Below are 20,307 nucleotides of genomic sequence, written 5' to 3' on the forward strand. Positions count from 1 at the left end.
CCACAAACAACAGTTCCCAGGATTCTTTGTGGGGTGTGTGTACTCAAAATGTGCTTTCAATGTATGGCGTAAATGTAGCATTAGTCTTTTTCCATTCTGGAATTCATTCAACGTTAGCAGATAGAGAAGATTTCATTTCTGAAAAGCTGAACATAGGATCTCCTAGTAAAACAATAATTTGGAAGTATTGGGATTAAAAAAGAAAATCATTCATAGACTGAACTCTCAAAGATTACTAGAGGTGTGTGCGCGGGGGGTGACAGAGGAGATAAAAGAAAAGTATTTATTATAATTTTTGCTTTCCTGATTGCAATGAGCATGAAAGAGCAAAAAGGGGTTAAGGGGGAACCTCTCAGAAAACAAATGGTAGCTAATGTGGCTCAAAGGCAAAATAGCTAATAGAAGCAGAACTGGCCTTAGCACACGTCTGTCTTTATTTGGCTTTCCGTGTGAAGACGCACACGTACTTGTTAACAAGGTCAAAACTACCATTAAGGGGAGCCATCTTCTACGGCACACATCATGCTCCTAGTTGCAGCTTTGTTCCTGTGAAACTGAACTGTTCTAATTTAAATCATATGGATGTGATTTCATAGTAAGAGCAAGGATGAAAGCAAGCAGAAGGTGGGGGGGGAGCATGAAAATCAAAGGGGGAGTTAGGGAAAGTAAGATTCAGAACCAAATATGAAATAAAACCTAATAGGATATTGCTTGCATACTTTATATGACAATTGGGAAGGAATAATTTCTTCCTTTCTTTTTTCCTTTCTTATATTATAAACGCACCTAGTAAAGAACTCACCTCCCCCCCAAAAAAATCTGTAATCAAGATTAAAACGGGCACCGCAGATTCCTTATAAATTAAATGATTGCACACAAGACAAGAGTGAAGTAAAAGATACAAAGACTAAAATCACGCAAGCGCTGCAGAACATTCACTGACATTGTTAGGGCTGTTCTGAAATCTCCTCTCCAGATTATCCAAAGCGTTCTTTGGATGGTGGTCAGCGGATTGAGGTTGAATCCCCCAAAGACAGGAGGACTGTTTCTGGAGGAAAGGGGGTGGACCGGTGTAGGGGATTCCCTGGTCCTGAATGAGGTAAATGTGCCCCTAAAGGACCAAGTGCACAGCATGGGAGTCATTTTAGAGCAACAATTTATGAGGGATATGGGCAAGCTGGAACATGAGCAGAGGAGGGCAACCAAGATTATCAAGCATCTAGAAACTAACCCTTATGAGGAACGGTTGAGAGAGCTGGGTATGTTTAGCCTGGATAAGAGGAGACTGAGAGGAGCTGTGACAGCCATTTTCAAATATCTAAAGGGCTTTCACATGGAATGGCTTCAAGTTACAATAAAGATTCTAACTAAACATGAGAAAGAACTTTCTGACAATAAGAGCTGTTTTGACAGTGGAACAGGCTCCCACGGAAGGTGGTAGACAGTCCTTCATTGAAAGTTTCTAAGCAGAGGTTGGGTGGCCATCTGTCATGGATGCTACTGCCCCTTTATATAGGGAGAGCTTTTTGTGTGGATAAGGTTTATCATTATTGGAAGAACCATTTTGGATGTTTCTGCCTTGGGTTCCAGAATATTTTGAACCATCTCTGATGCTGTGCAAAATCTTGACATTGTATTATTTGTGCAAAAGCACCCTGTTTTATATTTCCACATAGAAAAGGTCTCTTGGACATCAGGTGTTCTAGCTTTGGAGGAACTTCTGGGACAAAGGGCTGGCCTACATATTACATTGTTCCTGGCCCAGGCAATTCTTTAGGGTGGTTCTCTTTGCCCTACTGTGATGTCTCACAAGCATGAGAAATGTTCCTTTACCAACAGTGAAATGTCCCGGAGCTTCCTATCAATGACAAGGGAATTTTCTACATAAGCAGGAGCTGTCCAGAGTAAACACACACAATATAAGCAGAGCACATGAAGCTGAATCAAGCCTCCAAATTACCTTAGTCAACTATACGTTGTGTATTTTGTGTTCTCATTTTGTTGTGAATCACCCTGTGATCTTTGGATGAAGATCATAACTAACTTGTAATATTGAGGATGCTCGGCCAGTCAGAAGGTAGGCAGCTTCTGAAACTAAGGCTGCAGTTCCGTCCAGAACTCCCTCTAAGATCTAAAAGAGTCTCTCATGTTTATTTGTTTGTTTGTGTGTTCATTTAGGATACTGCAAGGTCCTGGTTGTACATACAAATCTTTGCACACATACAATTTGAACTTTTCGCTTCAGGCATTACCTTGATGATTAATTAATTAATTTTGTCACAAAGCTCTTAATGAAAGCAAGTTTCAGTTATACTAAAAAGACACATATAATGTCTAGAGCAGTGTTTCCCAACCTTGTGCCTCCAGCTGTTTTTGGACTACAATTCCCATCATCCCTTGCCACTGGTCTTGCTAGTCAGGGATGATGGGAGTTGTAGTTCAAAAACAGCTGGAGGCACAAGGTTGGGAAACACTGGTCTAGAGTTATCCCAGAGTTCCCGAAAGATTGACGTCTGGAACCACTGCTGTATCTCTTTATAATACCCTGACGAATTCAGCACATCAGCTCTACTGGCACTTGGAGTATTATGAAATTCACATTGTCTGTGGTCTGTTCTTAACTAGTGTCTAAAGTCCTGCTGGCCCTTTTAAATAGATGTTTTGAAAAGAATGTACCAATTTAATGTTTTTGTCTTGGGGAAAATGTGTCATCGTTTCAGTGAGAAGTTCACAGCTCTGCTGAGACTCGGGAGGGCCAACAGTACTGAATGCTGCTGCCATCTCTAATGTCAACATCTTCCTGACTTAGATCAGAGAGATTCCTTTATAAATGGAAAGAAATTTCCATGTCATTATTTTCAGCTTCTTCATTTTTCTACTTAGCCTTTTCCAGAAGAAAAAGGACAGCCACAAAACATTGATTCGTAGAAGGAATCAATCCATGACGCAACTTTCAAATTCTTTCCAGTTGAAAGATTATTGAGCAATGGGAAAGACTGGTTATGAAAGCTCTGCAGTGAGAATGATTAAAAACCAGGCGGTCAAGTGAACAACCAAAGATACTTTTAGAAACTCATTTCAACTCTGTCTTTGAGATTGGTGAGCTCTGATAAGGTGTGCGGGCAACTCAAATATCCCAAAGGCAAGATTTCAGCATCTATGGTATGGAGAAGAAGAGATCTTAAGCTTAAACAATATTGTTTTTGTCCAGCCAAGTTACATTTCTTTTGGTTAACGCTGGAAGTAATTTTGCAGAATAGACTGTCTAATATAGCAAGCTGGTATACTAGGTTTGTGAGTGCTGTTGGAGTAAAATAATATTAAGTTAGAAGACAGGAACTATAAGAGAGAATAATTTTTGAAGTGAACTTATTGCCATGGAAATGGATTCAGTGCTATAACCATTAAGTTGCTTCTGTTCTGAAAAATGTGTATCTCAATGCCAAACTAAAATGCATGATCAGATCATCCCATTGTCTTTCCCCTTTTAGACAGATATGCATTATTCAGATTGTCAAAACTTTAATTCCAGGTTTGGCTAATTTGCTTTGGTCCATCAGGCATAAACTGTGATTCAGTTCCCCCCCATTATACCACCCCCCATTTTCCAAACTGAAGTCATATATTGTGGATTATTCTTCTACTGAAATTAATATGTAGATTATTCATGTACATGCTGCTTTATGGAGTTATGTAAACAAAAGACATGCTTCTTTTGCAAGAAGCTGACACCAAATTATCAATAGTGAGAAACACAAGAAGGGAGATGAGCACTGAAGACCCATTTCCAACATTGTGCAGAAGGGACCTCTTTATGAGATGACATCCTGCAGAGCACAGTAATCAGTTGGGTATATAAAGGGCAAGATGCTGCTTTAAGTATCCTGGCCCCAAGCTGTACAGGGCTCTGTAGACCAGTACCAGCACCTTGAACTTAGTTCAGTAGCTAATTGATAGCCAGCACAAATGTTTCGACAGCACCATAATACGATGGTGATCTTCTGGTCCAGTGAGCAGTCAAGTCCTGGCATTCTGCACTAGCTGCAGTTACAGGATCAACCTCAGGGGCAGCCCCACATAGAGCACATTACTGTAATCCTATCTGAAGGCTACCAGCACATGGATGACAGTGGTCAGGTTAACCCCATCCAGAAATAGCCATAGTTGAAGCTGGTAAAAGCACTCCTAGCCACTGAGGTCACCTGGGAGTCTAGTGACCAAGATGGATCCAGGAGCACCCCCAGGCAATGAACCTGCTCCTTAAGTAGGAGTGTGACCCCATCCAAAGCAGTCAATTGACCAACAACACCTTGGCACACCACCTCAGTTTTGCTGGGGTCAAGGCCAGTTTTTTGCCCCTCATCTAGCCTTCCCATTTACAGGTCACTCCTTCCTCCATCTAGAGCAAACACCAAGCCTTGACCTGTGTGTCAGGGCGATGACAACTTGAGACAGCCCCATGGAGGCAATGAAGTCCTCAACACAGATGTTGAAGTCGTTCTCATTCTGGTTTCCCCCAACACCGGACCTGAGGCCGGCCAACTCAGTCAAAGAAGCTGCTGGGAAGCAGGTTGGATGGTACACCAGCAACAAGCCTAGTTTACTTGAACCGGCACCAAGTGCAGGCCTTGGCAGCCAGCTTCAAAACAGAGGGACTTCCAGGTGAAGGAGATGAACCGCAGCAAATCCCCCTCCATCTCTGCAGCCTGTACCAAGTATCTGTACCAAGCACAGCTGGGTCAGATTATTTCCTCCCAATTTGCCCACCCAGGTCTCAGTAATACACACCAGATCAACACCCTCATCCAAAATCAAATCACGGATGAGTGAAATCTTATTGCATACTGATTTGGCATTAAACAACAGCATTCATAGACTGGTGGACACAGCAGATGAGCAACCAGGAACCTGGCCAAGGGAGGGGTGGGAGCCAGGATAGGACCTATCTCCTCCTCATGGCTGTGTCCCCCTCTATCTATGTTCACTGAAATTGGGGCAGCATCACCCCGATTTTCAGTTCACAGGCATCTCTGCTCCATGTGCTGTAAAACCCATACAAGATAAATAAGAGTAATTCAGAGTGGTGAGGGAAGTTCCAAGGTTGTTGGGTTTTTGTTTATAACCCTCTCTCGCTGCCTGAATGACTTGCATCTGACATTCATAGTGTTAGAAGCAAGGATCGCGTGCTAGATGGTTTAACAATGGCTGGAAACCATCCTGTGACTTCTTTACAGACAGCAGAATGCACCAGACTGAATGTATTAGGACTCAGGGGAAAGTTTCTTTTGTGAATCTCTCCAGACTCCCAAGAACATGTTGTTGAGCAAGAAGTTTGGAATACAGGAAGAGCTGCTTTGCTTGGAAAGGAGGAAACTGTTCCAGAAGGCCTATGCAACTCTATGGCAGGGATGGGGAACTTATGGTCCTTCAGACATCATTGGACTACAACTCCTATTATCCTTTATCAATAGCTATGCTAGTTGGGGCTGATGTGAGCAATTTTTGGAGAACGACAGGTTCCCCAACCCTGTTTTTTCACGGTCCATTTGGAAGCCACAAGAGGTGGGTGGGGGACAAAGATTTTGCAAAAGAAACTTCCAAAGATGACACTGCATAAATCAGTTTTACTCATTTAATTTGTGGACATGACTTTCTGATGTGCTACCTTGAGTATTATCACATTGCCCTTGCACCTGCTGTTCACAATATTGCCTTACTGCCTGGTCTTGCTCACTATATTTCCCTAAGGTCCTAGATTTTGTCTCTTTGGTGAAACTCCATGATCCAGAAGTGGTTTGTAGCTGTCTGTTGATGAGCAATGGTGTTTAAATAACATCTGAAATATATCAGCTCTCACAAGGATGCTCAGGAGTATGGGGCTACTTCCCTGCATCATTAGTGCCACCAAAAGATCTTGGATTCAGACAGTCCTGTCCTATGTGGCTTCTTAGGCTGTGGAGCTGGCGTTCTGCAGTCAGTTCCATTCAGGTGCAATCTGAATTTGTCATATATCCTAATTTGCATAGGACCAGGGTCATAGCTAGCTGCTCTGGGACGCAGAGCGGCGGGGGCGGGACGAGCCACCCACGGGGGCGTGGTGCAGCGATCCGCTCAGGGGGTGGCGCAGTGATCTGCCTAGGTAGGCAGCCTGGCAAGCTGCCCACAGAGTCCACCTGGCAGACACAAGCCCCACACTGCCATTTTGGGCAGCGCTGGGCCCAGAGCCACTGCCTCACTCCCAGGAGAGACGCGTGGCTCGGGCGCACTGCAGGCCAGGCCCCACAGTAAGTGCTGCCCCCGCGGTGTGCCATTTTGTCACCCCCCTCAAGGATGACACCTGGGGCAGACTGCAACCCCCCTTCATACGCCCCTGCATAGGACAGTCCTCTAATTGAAGTATGTTGCTGACAGTCCTCTGTTTGAAGGGCTGTCTGGTCCAAGTCCTGGGAATGGAGAGCTAGAGCCTTGAGGCAGCCCATCAACAGTTATAGCAGACTGAGTCTTACAGGCTGCTTGGCCACAGTGTTTCCACTATAGTGCGACCTTATAGAGTATTTCTATTTGGAGAATAGTAATTATGTAAAAATTTGCATTTATACATGAATATGCATATACACATTTTCTGCAAATATGTGTCCTTTTTTGTTGCTGTTGAGGCATCCCTCTTTTTTGGGTGACTTGTAAGTGACCACCCTGCTGAATTACTAAATATGTCATTGAATTTTCAAGTCACTGAGGGCTAGACTCTTGCAATACCAAGGTGAAGATTTCTGGTTTAGACAGGCCTTCGCCTTGACACTGACAAACTGATTCCAAATTCTTGCCAACCTAAGACGTTTTGCTGCCAAAGGACACCTCTTCCCCTTTGCTATGGCCAACACTTTAAAAATAGGCTTGTCTCCCCATTCAGAAATCAGTTTCCCCTTAATTCCACTGCCCAAAGTGAACTGCTTCACCTAACCCTTGTAGGGCTGGCCCAAAACAAAGAGGCTGATATAAAACACTGGGTATGAAGGAGTTAATAAGTGGAGAATCGAAAAGCCTCGAAGTTTCTTCCTGAAACCAGCAGGGGGTGCTTTTCCTGATTTGTGGTAGCCAAATTCCTACCAGGCATGACCTCAGAAAATGCCTGACAGCGGGGCCTGAATTTGATTATGGGAATTTGTATGTGTCCCCACCCCACCCTTTCTACAAGAGTTAACCCCCCCCCATCTTGACAAACATTTTAAAATGTTAAGAGGATGGGGATAAGTTTAAAAAGCAAACATTTCCCCCCAAAGAAATTTATAGTTCAAATTTACACCAAGTTCTCACTCACTGGAGCAATGCAGGTTTCCACTGAGACTTCAGAGTTCTCTTTGTAATCCATTAGTCACTTCCCTCGAAGAGTCAGCCTTTATAGGCAGAAGGATAAAACAGGCCCAGATGTGGGTGTAACGTTAGAAGCTCTCGCATGTACCTGCAAATTGTGGGGGTCTTTTTATAATAATAATATTAAAAATCCTCAGAAAGTAGGGAGAGAGAAAATGAACATGGAAGTAAACTTCGAGGGAGATGAGCTAGATGGCAGCTAATTATGGTATCATGCTAATCAGTGCGTTTTAAATGAAGCCTCTTGTTCATAACCGTTTGCCTATTCTTTGTCTTCAGGACTGTGATTATGCCCATCGCCTCTGAGTTCGAGCCCGACTTTGTCTTAGTATCGGCTGGCTTTGATGCCGTGGAAGGCCACGACCCTCCTCTAGGCGGGTACAAACTGACAGCTAAATGTACGTACGCATTTTTTAAAGTCTCTGTCTCTCCCCCAAGGAAATTATTCTAGGTGGTGCCAAAATTTTGCCTGATATGCTCACGTAACCATTTTGCAGCAGTTAGCAAGGTGCAAAGTCAACGCACGAGTCGACAGGCGGTAGTGTCTGATATTCGCAATGGCTACCTGCATCCCATGACATGGGCATAAGCAACATTCTGGCTATTGTAGCACCACAAAGGTTTTGTTGGTGGGGTGTTCATTTGGCCTGGTTTGTTTTTGTTTTTGAGTCTGGCAGTCAGAGATAATAGTAGGAATAGGCTTTGCTCTTTGGGGAGACTCACTGCTAAGGGTTTATAATAATAATAATTTATTATTTATACCCCACCCATCTGGCTGAGTCTCCCCAGCCACTCTGGGCGGCTCCCAATCAAATGCTAAAAACATACTGCATTAAACATTAAAAACTTCCCTAAACAGGGCTGCCTTCAGATGTCTTTTAAAGATAGGATAACGGCTTATTTCCTTCACATCTAAAGGGAGGGTGTTCCACAGGGTGGGCGCCACTACCGAGAAGGCCCTCTGTCTGGTTCCCTGTAACCTCACTTCTCGCAATGAGGGAACCGCCAGAAGGCCCTTGGCGCTGGATCTCAGTCTCTGGGCTGAACAATGGGGGGTGGAGATGCTCCTTCAGGTATAAAGGACCGAGGCCGTTTGAAGCAAAGGTCCAGTTAATGGCCCAACAACATTAGCATGGACGCGGGTGGCGTTGTGGTCTAAACCACAGAACCTAGGGCTTGCCAATCAGAAGGTCAGCGGTTTGAATTCCCACGACGGGGTGAGCTCCCGTTGTTCAGTCCCTGCTCCTGCCAACCTAGCAGTTTGAAAGCATGTCAAAGTGCAAGTAGATAAATAGGTACCACTCTGGCAGGAAGTTAAACGGCGTTTCCATGCGCTGCTCTGGTTCGCCAGAAGTGGTTTAGTCATGCTGGCCACATGATCCGAAAGCTGTATGCCGGCTCCATTGGCCAGTAAAGTGAGATGAGCGCTGCAACCCCAGAGTTGTCCACAACTGGACTTAACGGTCAGGGGTCCCTTCACTACATTAGCACAATTGTTCTGGGGAGCTCACCCTGTGTTTCTGCCTTGTCTAAGTAAATAATTGACTCAGTTGGATATTGCTATACTTAGAAAGAAAGAAAAGCCATGACACACACACACACTTTTTTCTCATTTCAGAATAGTGCATAAACTGGATCATATGTTGCTGCTTCAGATCCTATATTGACTTTTAGTGCAACACCCCATAAAGGGTCTCCCAAAGGCCCCAGATTAAGAACATATATACTGTCTTTGATCTTCATACGCAGCAGTTGTTGATATCAATGGAATTGTTTTGTGCAGCTCAAGATCCAGATATTCCCCTTTGCCATATTATAGCCCCGCTCAATAATTTCAGCATTTCCTTTCCACTGCTAAAATGTTATTAAATTTTTAATAAGACAACCTGTAATATCAGCATGGCTCACAATGCGTTATGAATATTCATTGTATAAAAAGATAAAGGAGAAAAAGAGGAGAGCCATATCAACAGTGAAATATTAAAAGATTGCCATGATAACGCCCAATGGCTTCCCATCCAGCCAGATATGCCAGGGGGTAGGTGCTCTCATGCATACATGGAGCTCCTCCACCCATTCACTTTAATGGACAGAAAAATGATACCTGTGCTTTCCATTGGACATGCGAAACTTCGTCCTCTGAAAGGAAGGGTCTGCTTATGCAAGGACTCCACATATGGGGTTGGTCTATGGCGGGGGTTAGCAAACTTTTTCATAGGGGGCGGTCCACTGTCCCTCAGACCTTGTGGGGGGCCGGACCATTTTTTGGGGGGGGGGGGGTGAACGAATTCCTATGCGCCACAGATAACTCAGAGATGCATTTTAAATAAAAGCACACATTCTACTCATGTAAAAACACACTGATTCCCGGACCGTCCGCGGGCCAGATTTAGAAGGCGATTGGGCCGGATCCGGCCCCCAGGCCTTAGTTTTCCTACCCATGGTCTATGGGCAACAGAGAGCATATGGTTGGTATGTTCTGTATTTCTGCATTACAGTTTCATCTCTACACATTAAGTTAAACCAAATTCTTGTGCTATACAAGTGTTTGTTTTCAGGCAGACTTTTTAACCCTGAGTAGATTTAGTTACCTGTGGTGCTATGTTGACTTCTGTTGATGAGTTTTTATTTTCATGTTATGTCATTGTGTTACTGTTCTTGCTTTGATTTGCGGTTCTCTGGTTTGAGGATCTTCTGACTGGGGATTGTACATATTTGTAAATAGGTAAAGGTAAAGGGACCCCCGACCATTAGGTCCAGTCGTGCCCGACTCTGGGGTTGCGGCGCTCATCTTGCTTTATTGGCCGAGGGGGCCGGTGTACAGCTTCCAGGTCATGTGGCCAGCATGACCAAGCAGCTTCTGGCGAACCAGAGCAGTGCATGGAAAAACCCTTTCCCTTCCCTCTGGAGCGGTACCTATTTATCTACTTGCACTTAGACGTGCTTTCGAACTGCTAGGTTGGCAGGAGCAGGGACTGAGGAATGGGAGCTCACCCTGTTGTGGGGATTCGAACCGTCGACCTTCTGATCAGCAAGCCCTAGGCTCTGTGGTTTAACCCACAGCGCCACCCGCGTCCCACAGCGCCACCCGCGTCATTTGTAAATAAGAAACAATAATAATGGGAGGAGCAATCCCATGGAGGTCAAGGTGGCGAGAGTTCATGGCAGAGGAGCTGCCACTTCCTCTCTGAGGAAAGAAAGCTCCACAGTATCCTATGTCTCCCAGGAGGCCCTCTTAGGGACCATAGGATTGCACTCAAAATGTCCTTCTATTCCTTCATCCAACCAACCAACCAACCAACCAACCAACCAACCAACCAACCACCATCTCTATAAATTGCATTTATATCCCAGCCATACTCCAAGAAACTCAGGGCAGAATATATGACAACTCCTCATTTTTGCCCTCAAAATAATCCTGTGAGCTGTGGTGGAGATGTGGGAAGGTGAAGGGCTTTTGGGAACTAATTTACAATGAACTTTTTAAAAAAAATTAAGTATACTTTTCCAAAAAAAAACCCCGAAGCCTTTCTATTGGGATTAGTTGGAAAGGAGGTTAAAAAAAAAGATAAAAATCTATTTTTGTATGCCACGACGGCAGCAAGGACTCTGTTGGCCCAGAACTGGAAGACAGATGTAATACCAACTATTATGGATTGGCAGGTTAAATTGATAAACTGTGCGGAACTGGCTAGACTATCAGGGAGACTACGAGATCAGGAAGCTCAGAAGTTTTATGAAAATTGGAGTAAATATTTGGTGTATATAAGAGACAATTGTAAATCTTTAAGACACTGGCAGGGTTTGATTAACTTCAACAGCATATGGCTAATTAGATAAACGAACAAAATACTCAATATAATGAAAATATATGATACTTACTGAAGGGGTGAAGGGAAGTCTGAAGCTTGGCAGAGCTAAGGTTCTATATGAGACTTATTTGTATAACAAATGTATATGAATGTACTCTTGTTGAAAATCAATAAAAAATTAATGTTAAAAAATAATAATAAATAAATCCTGTGAGCTGGTGAGTGACCGAGATCCAATACTTCAACCTCCTAACTGCTGTGCAAGACCAGATGTGCATTCGCCATTGCATTAATGAAAAAATGATATGTTCTTCCTTAGTTCATATTTATTAATATTCTGTTGGGAGTCTCCCTGAATGTCTGAGGAAACCCAGCCAGATGGGCGGGGTATAAATAATATATCATCATCATCATCATATTTCTATACTTTAAAGTTTTTTCTCTGCGTGCATCTTGTAATTTTAATAATAATAGAAAAATAACATATACCTTCTTATCTGTCTTGAATAAAGAACTGTATGCAAAATATTTTCACTGTGATCCAGCTCAAACAAAGCAGTTTTAAACCCCGTTGATTTAAAGGAGTAGCTTAAGCATGTGCTTAAGTGTCTCCCACAGAAACCGGTGGGATGAGAAAACAAAAACAGAAAACACTTAACCTTAGCTGGTTTGTGCCCTTTGTATTTGCTTTATCATAAAATGCTTGGGGAGAAAAATGTTGTGCCTAAAGTTCTTGATACTGCCTTATCACCCGGTGCAGTAATTGAACCATTAAATGGGAACTATCTCAAAGATAGTAAACAGTAAAGTGTCAAACAAAGTGCTGGGTGACTTTTTTCATGGGGAGAGAGGGGTAAGGGGAGCTTCTGCCTTTCCCAGAAAGGCCGGACTTAGTGACTTTCTAGAACTTGACTCTTGCTTCTTCTCTGTTATCTCAAAGAAAACATTTGGCACCATGGGGCAAAGTGGAATGACAATTAGCAGTAGTTTAACAAAAGATGCCCTTGAAGCATTTATTTAGAAGGCACATCAGTCAATGTGAGATTGGATATCTACTTGCTGCTGAGCCCAATTATTGGAGTCCTTAATGTTTACAGTATGGCATGATAAAATGAATTTTCAAGTTCTTAACCTGAGGTAGCACTGTAATTATTATTGCATCATATCCCAATTTTCCTCTAAGGAGATCAGGTGGGTGTGTACACTGCTCCTTATTATCTTCCTAACAAGCCTGCAAAGCAGACTTGCCTAATAATTAGTGAGTTGTCCAAGGTCACCCAGTGAACTTCATGGCTGAGTGGGACTTTGTCTGCCATGTCTTAGTCCAGCACTATAACCTCTATATCACACTGCATTCTCAGGACTTTATTCCTAAGAATTTTTGAGATTTTCTCAGATTAGGTCTTTATTTATCAGAATTTCACCCCCTTGCTATCCAAGTCCGACTTACAAGGAATGTTTGATGCCCCTAATATTTAGAAAGTTTGTTTTGTTGTAGTTGTTTGGCACAAGGCAAATATCTTCTTATTTGCGCAGGCTTTTGGGATTACTTTTGGAACTTTGACCTGATCTGCACTTCCGCTTTAGGGTTTTTATTTGGTCATTTGCTTTCTTGCATTTTGTTACGTTTACCTTTCGTTCTGTTTTAAAATTGTATTTAAGATGAGTTGCGTGAAGTGGTTTAACCACGCTTTGGTAAAACGCCCTGGAATCTTTAGATGCAGGGCAGTGGAGAAGCATTCTTTATAAGTAAACTATAGCAAGTCTGTGACATAATTTGAATGGATCTTTATACACGAGATCGGCAAGTAAATAGCGATGGCGTTTATTTATTTATGGAGAGTAGCCCTGAAACCAACAGGGAACCAGGAGACATTAGCTGGAGCTCATAGGTCCCTGCTGGACTGTTAAGGGCTCCACGGATTGTTACCTCAAGTATTTTAAAAAGCAAATACCTCTTATCTGAGGCAATATTCTCTCCCTGGCCCCTTGGCCATGGACTTCAAAAGCTGAGCACAGGGAAAGCCAGAGAGGCAATAACCTTTAATCTGACAGAGAGGCCATCCTGGTAGGGACAGACAAGTTAAGGAGTCTCTAAAAAGTCTGCTGTGGTGTTTTAACCCCATCAAGCAATTAAAGGCCATTTGTTTCATGGTCTGCACCTTTTCTACACTCCCCAACTCACACACACACACTTTTTTAAAAAAAAACTAGTTTCAGTATTTGGGATCCTTCCTTCATTAGTCCACCAATGCATTTCTCTTTATCTCAAGCAAATGCCCAAGTTGTTGTTGTTTTTAAGCAAACAGCACATTCTGTGTATTGAATTATTTTTCAAGCTATTATGAGTAAAGTACGGGTGGAGCTCTGCAGCCACCTGGCGGGATTCAGAGCAGACCCCTTCCTCCTCCCCTGTTGCGGCCTTTGATTTAACCCCCACGCTCCCACTCACAATGTAGATCTTCACTCCCTACTCGTTCCCAGTGTAAAGGTAAAGGTCAATGCCCCTAGTCGGTTAAGTCCAGTCAAAGGCGACTATGGGGTTGCAGCGCTCATCTCGCTTTCAGGCCGAGGGAGCCGGCGTTTGTCCACAGACAGCTTTCCGGGTCATGTGGCCAGAATGACTAAACCACTTCTTGCACAACGGAACACTGTGATGGAATCCAGAGTGCACGGAAATGCCATTTACCTTCCCACCACAGTGTTACCTATTTATCTACTTGCACTAGCATATTTTCGAACTGCTAGGTTGGCAGGAGCTGGGACAGAGCAATGGGAGTTCACCCAATCGCAGGGATTTGAACCACCAACCTTCTGATCGGCAAGCCCAAGAGGCTCAGTGGTTTAGACCACAGCGCCACACGCATCCTGTTCCCAGTGTAGATCTATATTCACCCCCTTGCTCCTGATGTAGATCTTCACTAACCCTTTCTTCCCTGACGGGGTGGGGTTGCCATTTTGTGGTTCGTCCCAGGTGCCAAAATGTCTTGGGCCATCCCTGTATGGAGGGCCACAGGTTCCTTACCCCCCCCCCCCCGATGAAGCAAAGAATGGTGTCACAGTAGGACAAAGCTGTGGCGACAGCCTCACAAGTGCAATGCATAGACCAGCTCTCATCCCCATCGATGAGAACTAGGAGCTTGGAGTCCTAGCCTGTGTGTGCACTGTAACTTTACAGCATATTTGAAGCACTGTCTTTCCCTCAAAGAATTATGGGCCCTGTAGTTTACCCCTCACAGAGTTAGAGTTTCCAATAATTCATAGCAAACAGCAGTGCCCAGAATCCTTTGAGGGAAATGGTGTGCTTTGAATATGCTTTAAAAGTGCTGTGTGTATACAGTCCTAGTGCAAAATTAAATTACATTGCACAAACTGAGGGGTGTACTGTGAGTCCTTCACATTCCAATTCCAAACACTTCTAATAATGCCAGTGGCCTGAAGGTAACACCAGTGATCAAAGAAACAAAACAGAAAAGTGTGGTCGTAGAAAGCCAACTAGGGCAGATTTTGTTGTTATTTCTGGGTTGAGAGGGACCGGAAAAGAAATGTTCCCCTTGCGGCAAATTATTCTGGCTTTTTGTGCCTTTCTGACAATATTTTGGACTATAAATCAGGAAATGAAGTGCTATAAATAGGGACTTTCAAGTATGGCCTTGGAACACACTAATGTGTAACCTAAGCACAAAAAGCTAGCATGTCAACCTTCCTTCTTTATTCAAGGTCTAAGTGAATACTGGAAAAAAAAGTGGGTTCATATATTCAGTCCCTGATTTGACCTTCTGTAAAAAGCCTTTGTTTAATGTGTTAGCATAGGCTTGTTGATTTACTTTGTCTTTAGGAAACTCCAGTTCATCTGTGCTTGCAATTTGTCTTGTACCGAACACATGTCAATAACTCCATGATTAAAACTGGCTTCAGTATGAGGCTGTCCCAGTTTAAGCAGGAACCGACCTTCCCATTGATCATACTGCACCAGAAGGCTATTTTCGACTTTTCTCAGTGCCTAGCATGCAGGCCTTCCAAGTGTCTCCAGGGACAGTCCCAGTTTTAAAGAAGTCGTCCCAGTTTCTGACTTGATCCCAGAATGTCCCACTTTTCCTTGGGACGCCCCTATTTTCTTTGGGGAAATGTTGGAGGGTAGGGAATAAGATGTCCCTATTTCCGTTGGAGAAATGTTGGAGGCTATGTGCGTGCTGTTTGCAGATGGAACACATTTCAGGAAAATAAATCTCAAGCAAAGTATCCTCAGTTGAATTTGCTGATTGTAAAGAAATCCCCTCAGTGGCTGACTTCGGGCTCTCGGATTTCAGAGTCACTGGCGGAGGAAGGAGGGTGCGGTGGATGTGGTCCGACCTGGGTGTCATCCCTGGGGGGGGGGGTGACATCACCCCCCGCCCCCCAGATGCTCGCGCCTCCCCCGGGTGCACAGCATGTGCACTGCTCCGGGTGCCAGAGCAGCTAGCTCCGCCTCTGCCCTGTGCAACACTAAAAATTGGTGCCCCTGTGCCTCTCACACTCTGTTCTACATCGTTGTTGTGGCGCCCCCTATGGCAGTACCCTAAAACTGCCTCTGATCCCCTTTTCTTTTGCTCATTTTAAAATGGCTTTTTTTAAAAAACTCAGAATTCTGAGTACAGTGTTCACAGAATATAAATGGTGCAAGGTAGTATCCAGATCACTGTTACTGTGCAGAAATTAACTGAGTGGCTGCATGAGCAGCCAACACCTACACCCTCTAGTGCTGGGAAATAGGGCCCTCCACACTGCATGCATATATATATATATATATATATATATATATATATATTCTCAAACCCTCAAGAGAGGAACAATCAAAACTCCCATAAGATTCATCAGGGCTCTCAAGAATGAACTGCAAAACAAATGAAGATTTCAATAATGAAAATGTAGGATTGGAAAGGCGAATAAGGAGAGACCTCTTTCCCCCCCCTTACACACCCCCTACAGAGAAATGGGTTGGGCTGACATTGGGAGGTGGGCAGCAGGAGTTGGGGAAGAAAGGCCAGGAGAAAACTAAATACCAATTGGAGGGGGGTGGGGAGGAACTGACCTTACATAACAGCCTCATTGCACCCCCAGAAATAATGGTTTGATGGAAATGGTTTCTTTTCCTTTTCCGAGGCTCTGGGGACTCAAATGCCTTTCCAAAACCAAAATAGCCTTATGTAAATTAAGAGCACAAAAGCCCAGTTTTATGATTTGGGTTGCAGTTTAATTCCTTTCTATCTTTCTTGCCATTGTTTAAAAAAGCAGCTCAGAACATCAAAGGAAAATGGCATGTGTTCTAAATCAGGGCTCCAGCACTGAAGTATGACAGCACAAAAATTAAAGCTAAATAAATGTGCTGTTTTAGCTCTCATATTTTCCCCAGAATTGCGTCTTACGAAATCAGCTCCTTTAAAGATGTGGAGGTTTGGTTGCTCGCTCGTTGGATTTGTTCTCTTTCTTTCTTCTTTCTAAATTCCTTTATTTTGTTTGATCTAACTCTGATGTTGGTGCCGTGGCAAAAGATCACTCCACTCTCCTCCCCCAAGAAGTACAATAATAAAATAGGTAGTTGTCACAATACGTTTGAACACCGGATCCTGGCTTCTTAGTTCCTCAAGCATGCATGGAATAAAATGAAACATTCAAAAGTGTGCTGTGGTGTGTCTTGACAGGCAAGTATGATTTTTACCAAACAGCAAACCTGCCTCAATATGCAAGCCATGGAAGTGTACCACATGCCAAAGCGTTCTGGGTTACAATAAATTGCATTTCTGTAAAATGCTTTTCTCCTTGTCCTGCAAATGCTTATTCGTAGGTTCCTCTTTTTGCTTGTTTTTGTGTGTATGTGTACATACAGACACACACACACACACACACACAGAGAGAGAGAGAGAGAGAGAGAGAGACTGTCAACTCATAAAATATCAGGATGGGATATTTGAAGTCCCATTCAAAGCAGTACGAAATAATCATTAAAATGACTGGCTAATCAAAAAAGTTTTTTAACAGCTGCATAGGTCTGTCAATCTTAAAAGGTCTTCAAAAATAATTGATAGGGAGGATGCCTGCTAAATCTCTGCTGGACAGGTATTCCACAGCAGGGGACCATCAACATTAAATACCTGATGTCTACTTCAGACCAGTCAGGCCTCTGTAACACAGGGGACAACTAACAGCAGTCCTCTAGATTATCTCAGTGACTTGAGTTGGGAAATAAGGGCTCTGGCAGTCCTTAAGGTATCCCAGACCCAAGTTGTTCAAGGCTTTGTATATCAGCACAAGAGAATAATCTATATATCCTTGTGATGGCAGCAGACATGAGGTTTGCTCTTCTTTAGCAGGGTAGACCAGTAAAATTCACAAATATACAGTTTCATACAGGAGCACCAATTTGTCCCCGTGACCATGGGTGCCCGGTGCCATGGGTGCCATGCAGCTTGCATGGCCCTGGCTCCAAAATTTGTGGGTGCCTGGCCCCTTCATGGGGAATTTTGTGGGTGCTCAGGCACTCAGGGCCTCAGGGAGTTGGCACCTATGCATTGGGGGGCTAAACAGCCCTGCATCTGGAAATTTTTAATGTTTGATGTTTTTACAATTTTTTTATATGCTGTAAGCCACCCAGAGTGGCTGGCGAAACCCATCAAGAGGGGCGGGGTATACATATTATTATTATTACTATTATTATTATTCATAATTAAGTATAAGATCCAGGGTTGTGTGCTACCATAAATCAAACACCCAGCATTTCATCCAGCAAGACCCAACAGCTGCTACTTGATTTGATACTAGAGTTGCCATATTTCAAAAAGTCAAAACCAGGACACCCCAAAAGTTGTTGAGCTTCTTTTAGGGAGACCCCAAAATTGTTGAGCCTTTCTTAAATAAAAACATGCATTGGCTCATTAATAATCTGAAATGCTTTATTTCTACGGACTTATCCTGATTTTAAGCAAGTGGATTACGTATCTCAAACACAATGCAGAATATTTGACTTCAGTTGCTTCTGGGGCTAGCATTTCCTGGGTTGCAGCCCAGGTTGCATTAGGCAAAATGTTGGGCGACAGGAAGCAGTGTAATTCTACTTGATGGAGTGCAGTGCGATTGTCCCGATGAGGAATGGCTTGTTCTTTTCCATTCTGGCTGGAATCTTGCTTTCCGAAGTTTGTCTTCCAGTATTCCCGATATCCTTCAACAACGTAGAAGAGCATCCAAACTCCACAAACTGCAATCCAGTAGAGTTCTTTGTAGGCTGTTACCTGTGCACTTTCACCCCAGGGATTTATTTCTGGGCAGCAAAGCCACAGGGCTGTATTATGTTCACATTGCAGAAAGTCCTGAAGGCATTTGACAAAGATATAGGATTTATGTGAGACCCCAATGAGGAATTGGCATTCCCCTACTGCAGATTATATAAGAGCAGGAGGCAAATCTATCTATCTATATCTATCATCTATCTATCTATCATCTATCTATCTATCTATCTATCTATCTATCTATCTATCTAATCTATCATCTATCTATCTATCATCTATCTATCTATCATCTATCTATCTATCTATCTATCTATCTATCTATCTATCTATCTATCTATCTAATCTATCTATCATCTATCTATTTATCATCTATCTATCTATCTATCTATCTATCTATATCTATCTATCTATCACCTATCATCTCTATCTATCTATCTATCATCTATCTATCATCTATCACCTATCTGTCTGTCTATCATCTATCTATCTATCATCTATCATATCTCTCTCTCTCTCTCTCACACACACACACACACACACACACACACACACAATCTCTTTCCATTTACAGTGGGTACCTCGGGTTAAGAACTTAATTCATTCTGGAGGTCCATTGTATTTCTGTTGTAGAAGCCCACCAATGCATGATTCATTCCTAAACCTTTACGGTTTCACCTTCCAGGTTTCATGATAGCTTCAAAAACATAGTTCCTGACCCTTATTACACCCTTACACATACATCTGACATGTGTGCCCATTGCTTAGCTTACTCCCTCTGAGTGCAATACTTTTTGCCCTTTCACTCTGCTCCTTTGGCCAATGGCTCAAACATGCACATGATGGGCTCTGGTGCACACTTGGGATTCTGGCATGACCAAGAATTGTCTGATTCACTTTAGGGTTTGGGGTGTCTGTGGCCTGCTGTACAATCAGCATTTTATGAAACACTGTTGTTGGCATCTGTCTGTTTCGGAAGGCAATGGAGGTGTGCACCTTTGGGGGTGGAGTCAGACGGTTGGATGGTTACAGCGCCTGCTGTGGCAGTAGAGACTAATACAGGAGAGACATGCTTTGTTGCAGCTGGGACAGATGAAGGCATCTGCCTTTCCTGCTGCAAATATACCATGCCATTTCTTCTATCTCCCAGGGGTTGTTCCTCCTCTGGTCACAGCTATGAATGCATGACCTGTTTCCAGACACTGCAATTGTCTGCAAGGGGCAGTGTTGTGCAACCATTAATGCTTATGGTACCAGCCCTGCTGCATGAGCCTGATATAAATGCAGAACTTGTCCTCAAATGGCTTATCAAATTGTTTTAAAATACTTCTTAGAGCAGATTTGTACATTAAATAATAGCAAGGGGAATGAATGTACAATTCTCTGCCATAGTGAGATGTATATGGGCAGTAGGCATTGGAATTGCCAGCCTCCCCCCAACCTGCTGGTGTTTTGCACTACAACTGACATCAGCCCCAGCCAGCACAGCCAATGATCAGGGATGATGGGAGCTGTAGTTCAAAACATCCAGAGGGCACCAGGTCAAGGATGGCTGGTATAACCCAGGTATCTCTCCCTGAAAGAGATGCATGAGTTGCCTCTTGGACATTCCTTCTGAAGCACAAAAACAGATGCAGAAGCCCCTGTGAACTGCATTTCCCACTTCTTTATAATGTCCAGAATTGCTCCACATTTTAAAAGATAAAAAATGCAATTTGCTGATTTGTGAACTGCAAACTGGAAAAGAAGCCTGAGAACATGCCATATGCACTCATTGTGCCCTTTTCTGGATAATATCCAATGTGTGTAGGACCAGGATATTGGATATATCAAGCCTTTTCTCTCACACACTCACAATATCTCTT

General features: G+C 43.3%; 1 protein-coding gene across 7 annotated transcripts in view; it reads left to right on the forward strand.

Annotated features, from left to right (window-relative positions):
• HDAC9 (histone deacetylase 9) overlaps positions 1-20,307 on the forward strand; it is a 422,950-nt gene that overhangs the window by 355,984 nt on the left and 46,659 nt on the right. For all 7 annotated transcript variants that reach the window (XM_077936990.1, XM_077936988.1, XM_077936989.1 and 4 more), the window contains one exon: positions 7,651-7,769. In XM_077936990.1, the coding sequence (XP_077793116.1) occupies positions 7,651-7,769 (119 nt within the window). The remainder of the gene's footprint in view (positions 1-7,650; positions 7,770-20,307) is intronic.

This window comes from Podarcis muralis, chromosome 12 (assembly GCF_964188315.1).
Source record: "Podarcis muralis chromosome 12, rPodMur119.hap1.1, whole genome shotgun sequence".
NCBI classification, from domain to species: domain Eukaryota; kingdom Metazoa; phylum Chordata; class Lepidosauria; order Squamata; family Lacertidae; genus Podarcis; species Podarcis muralis.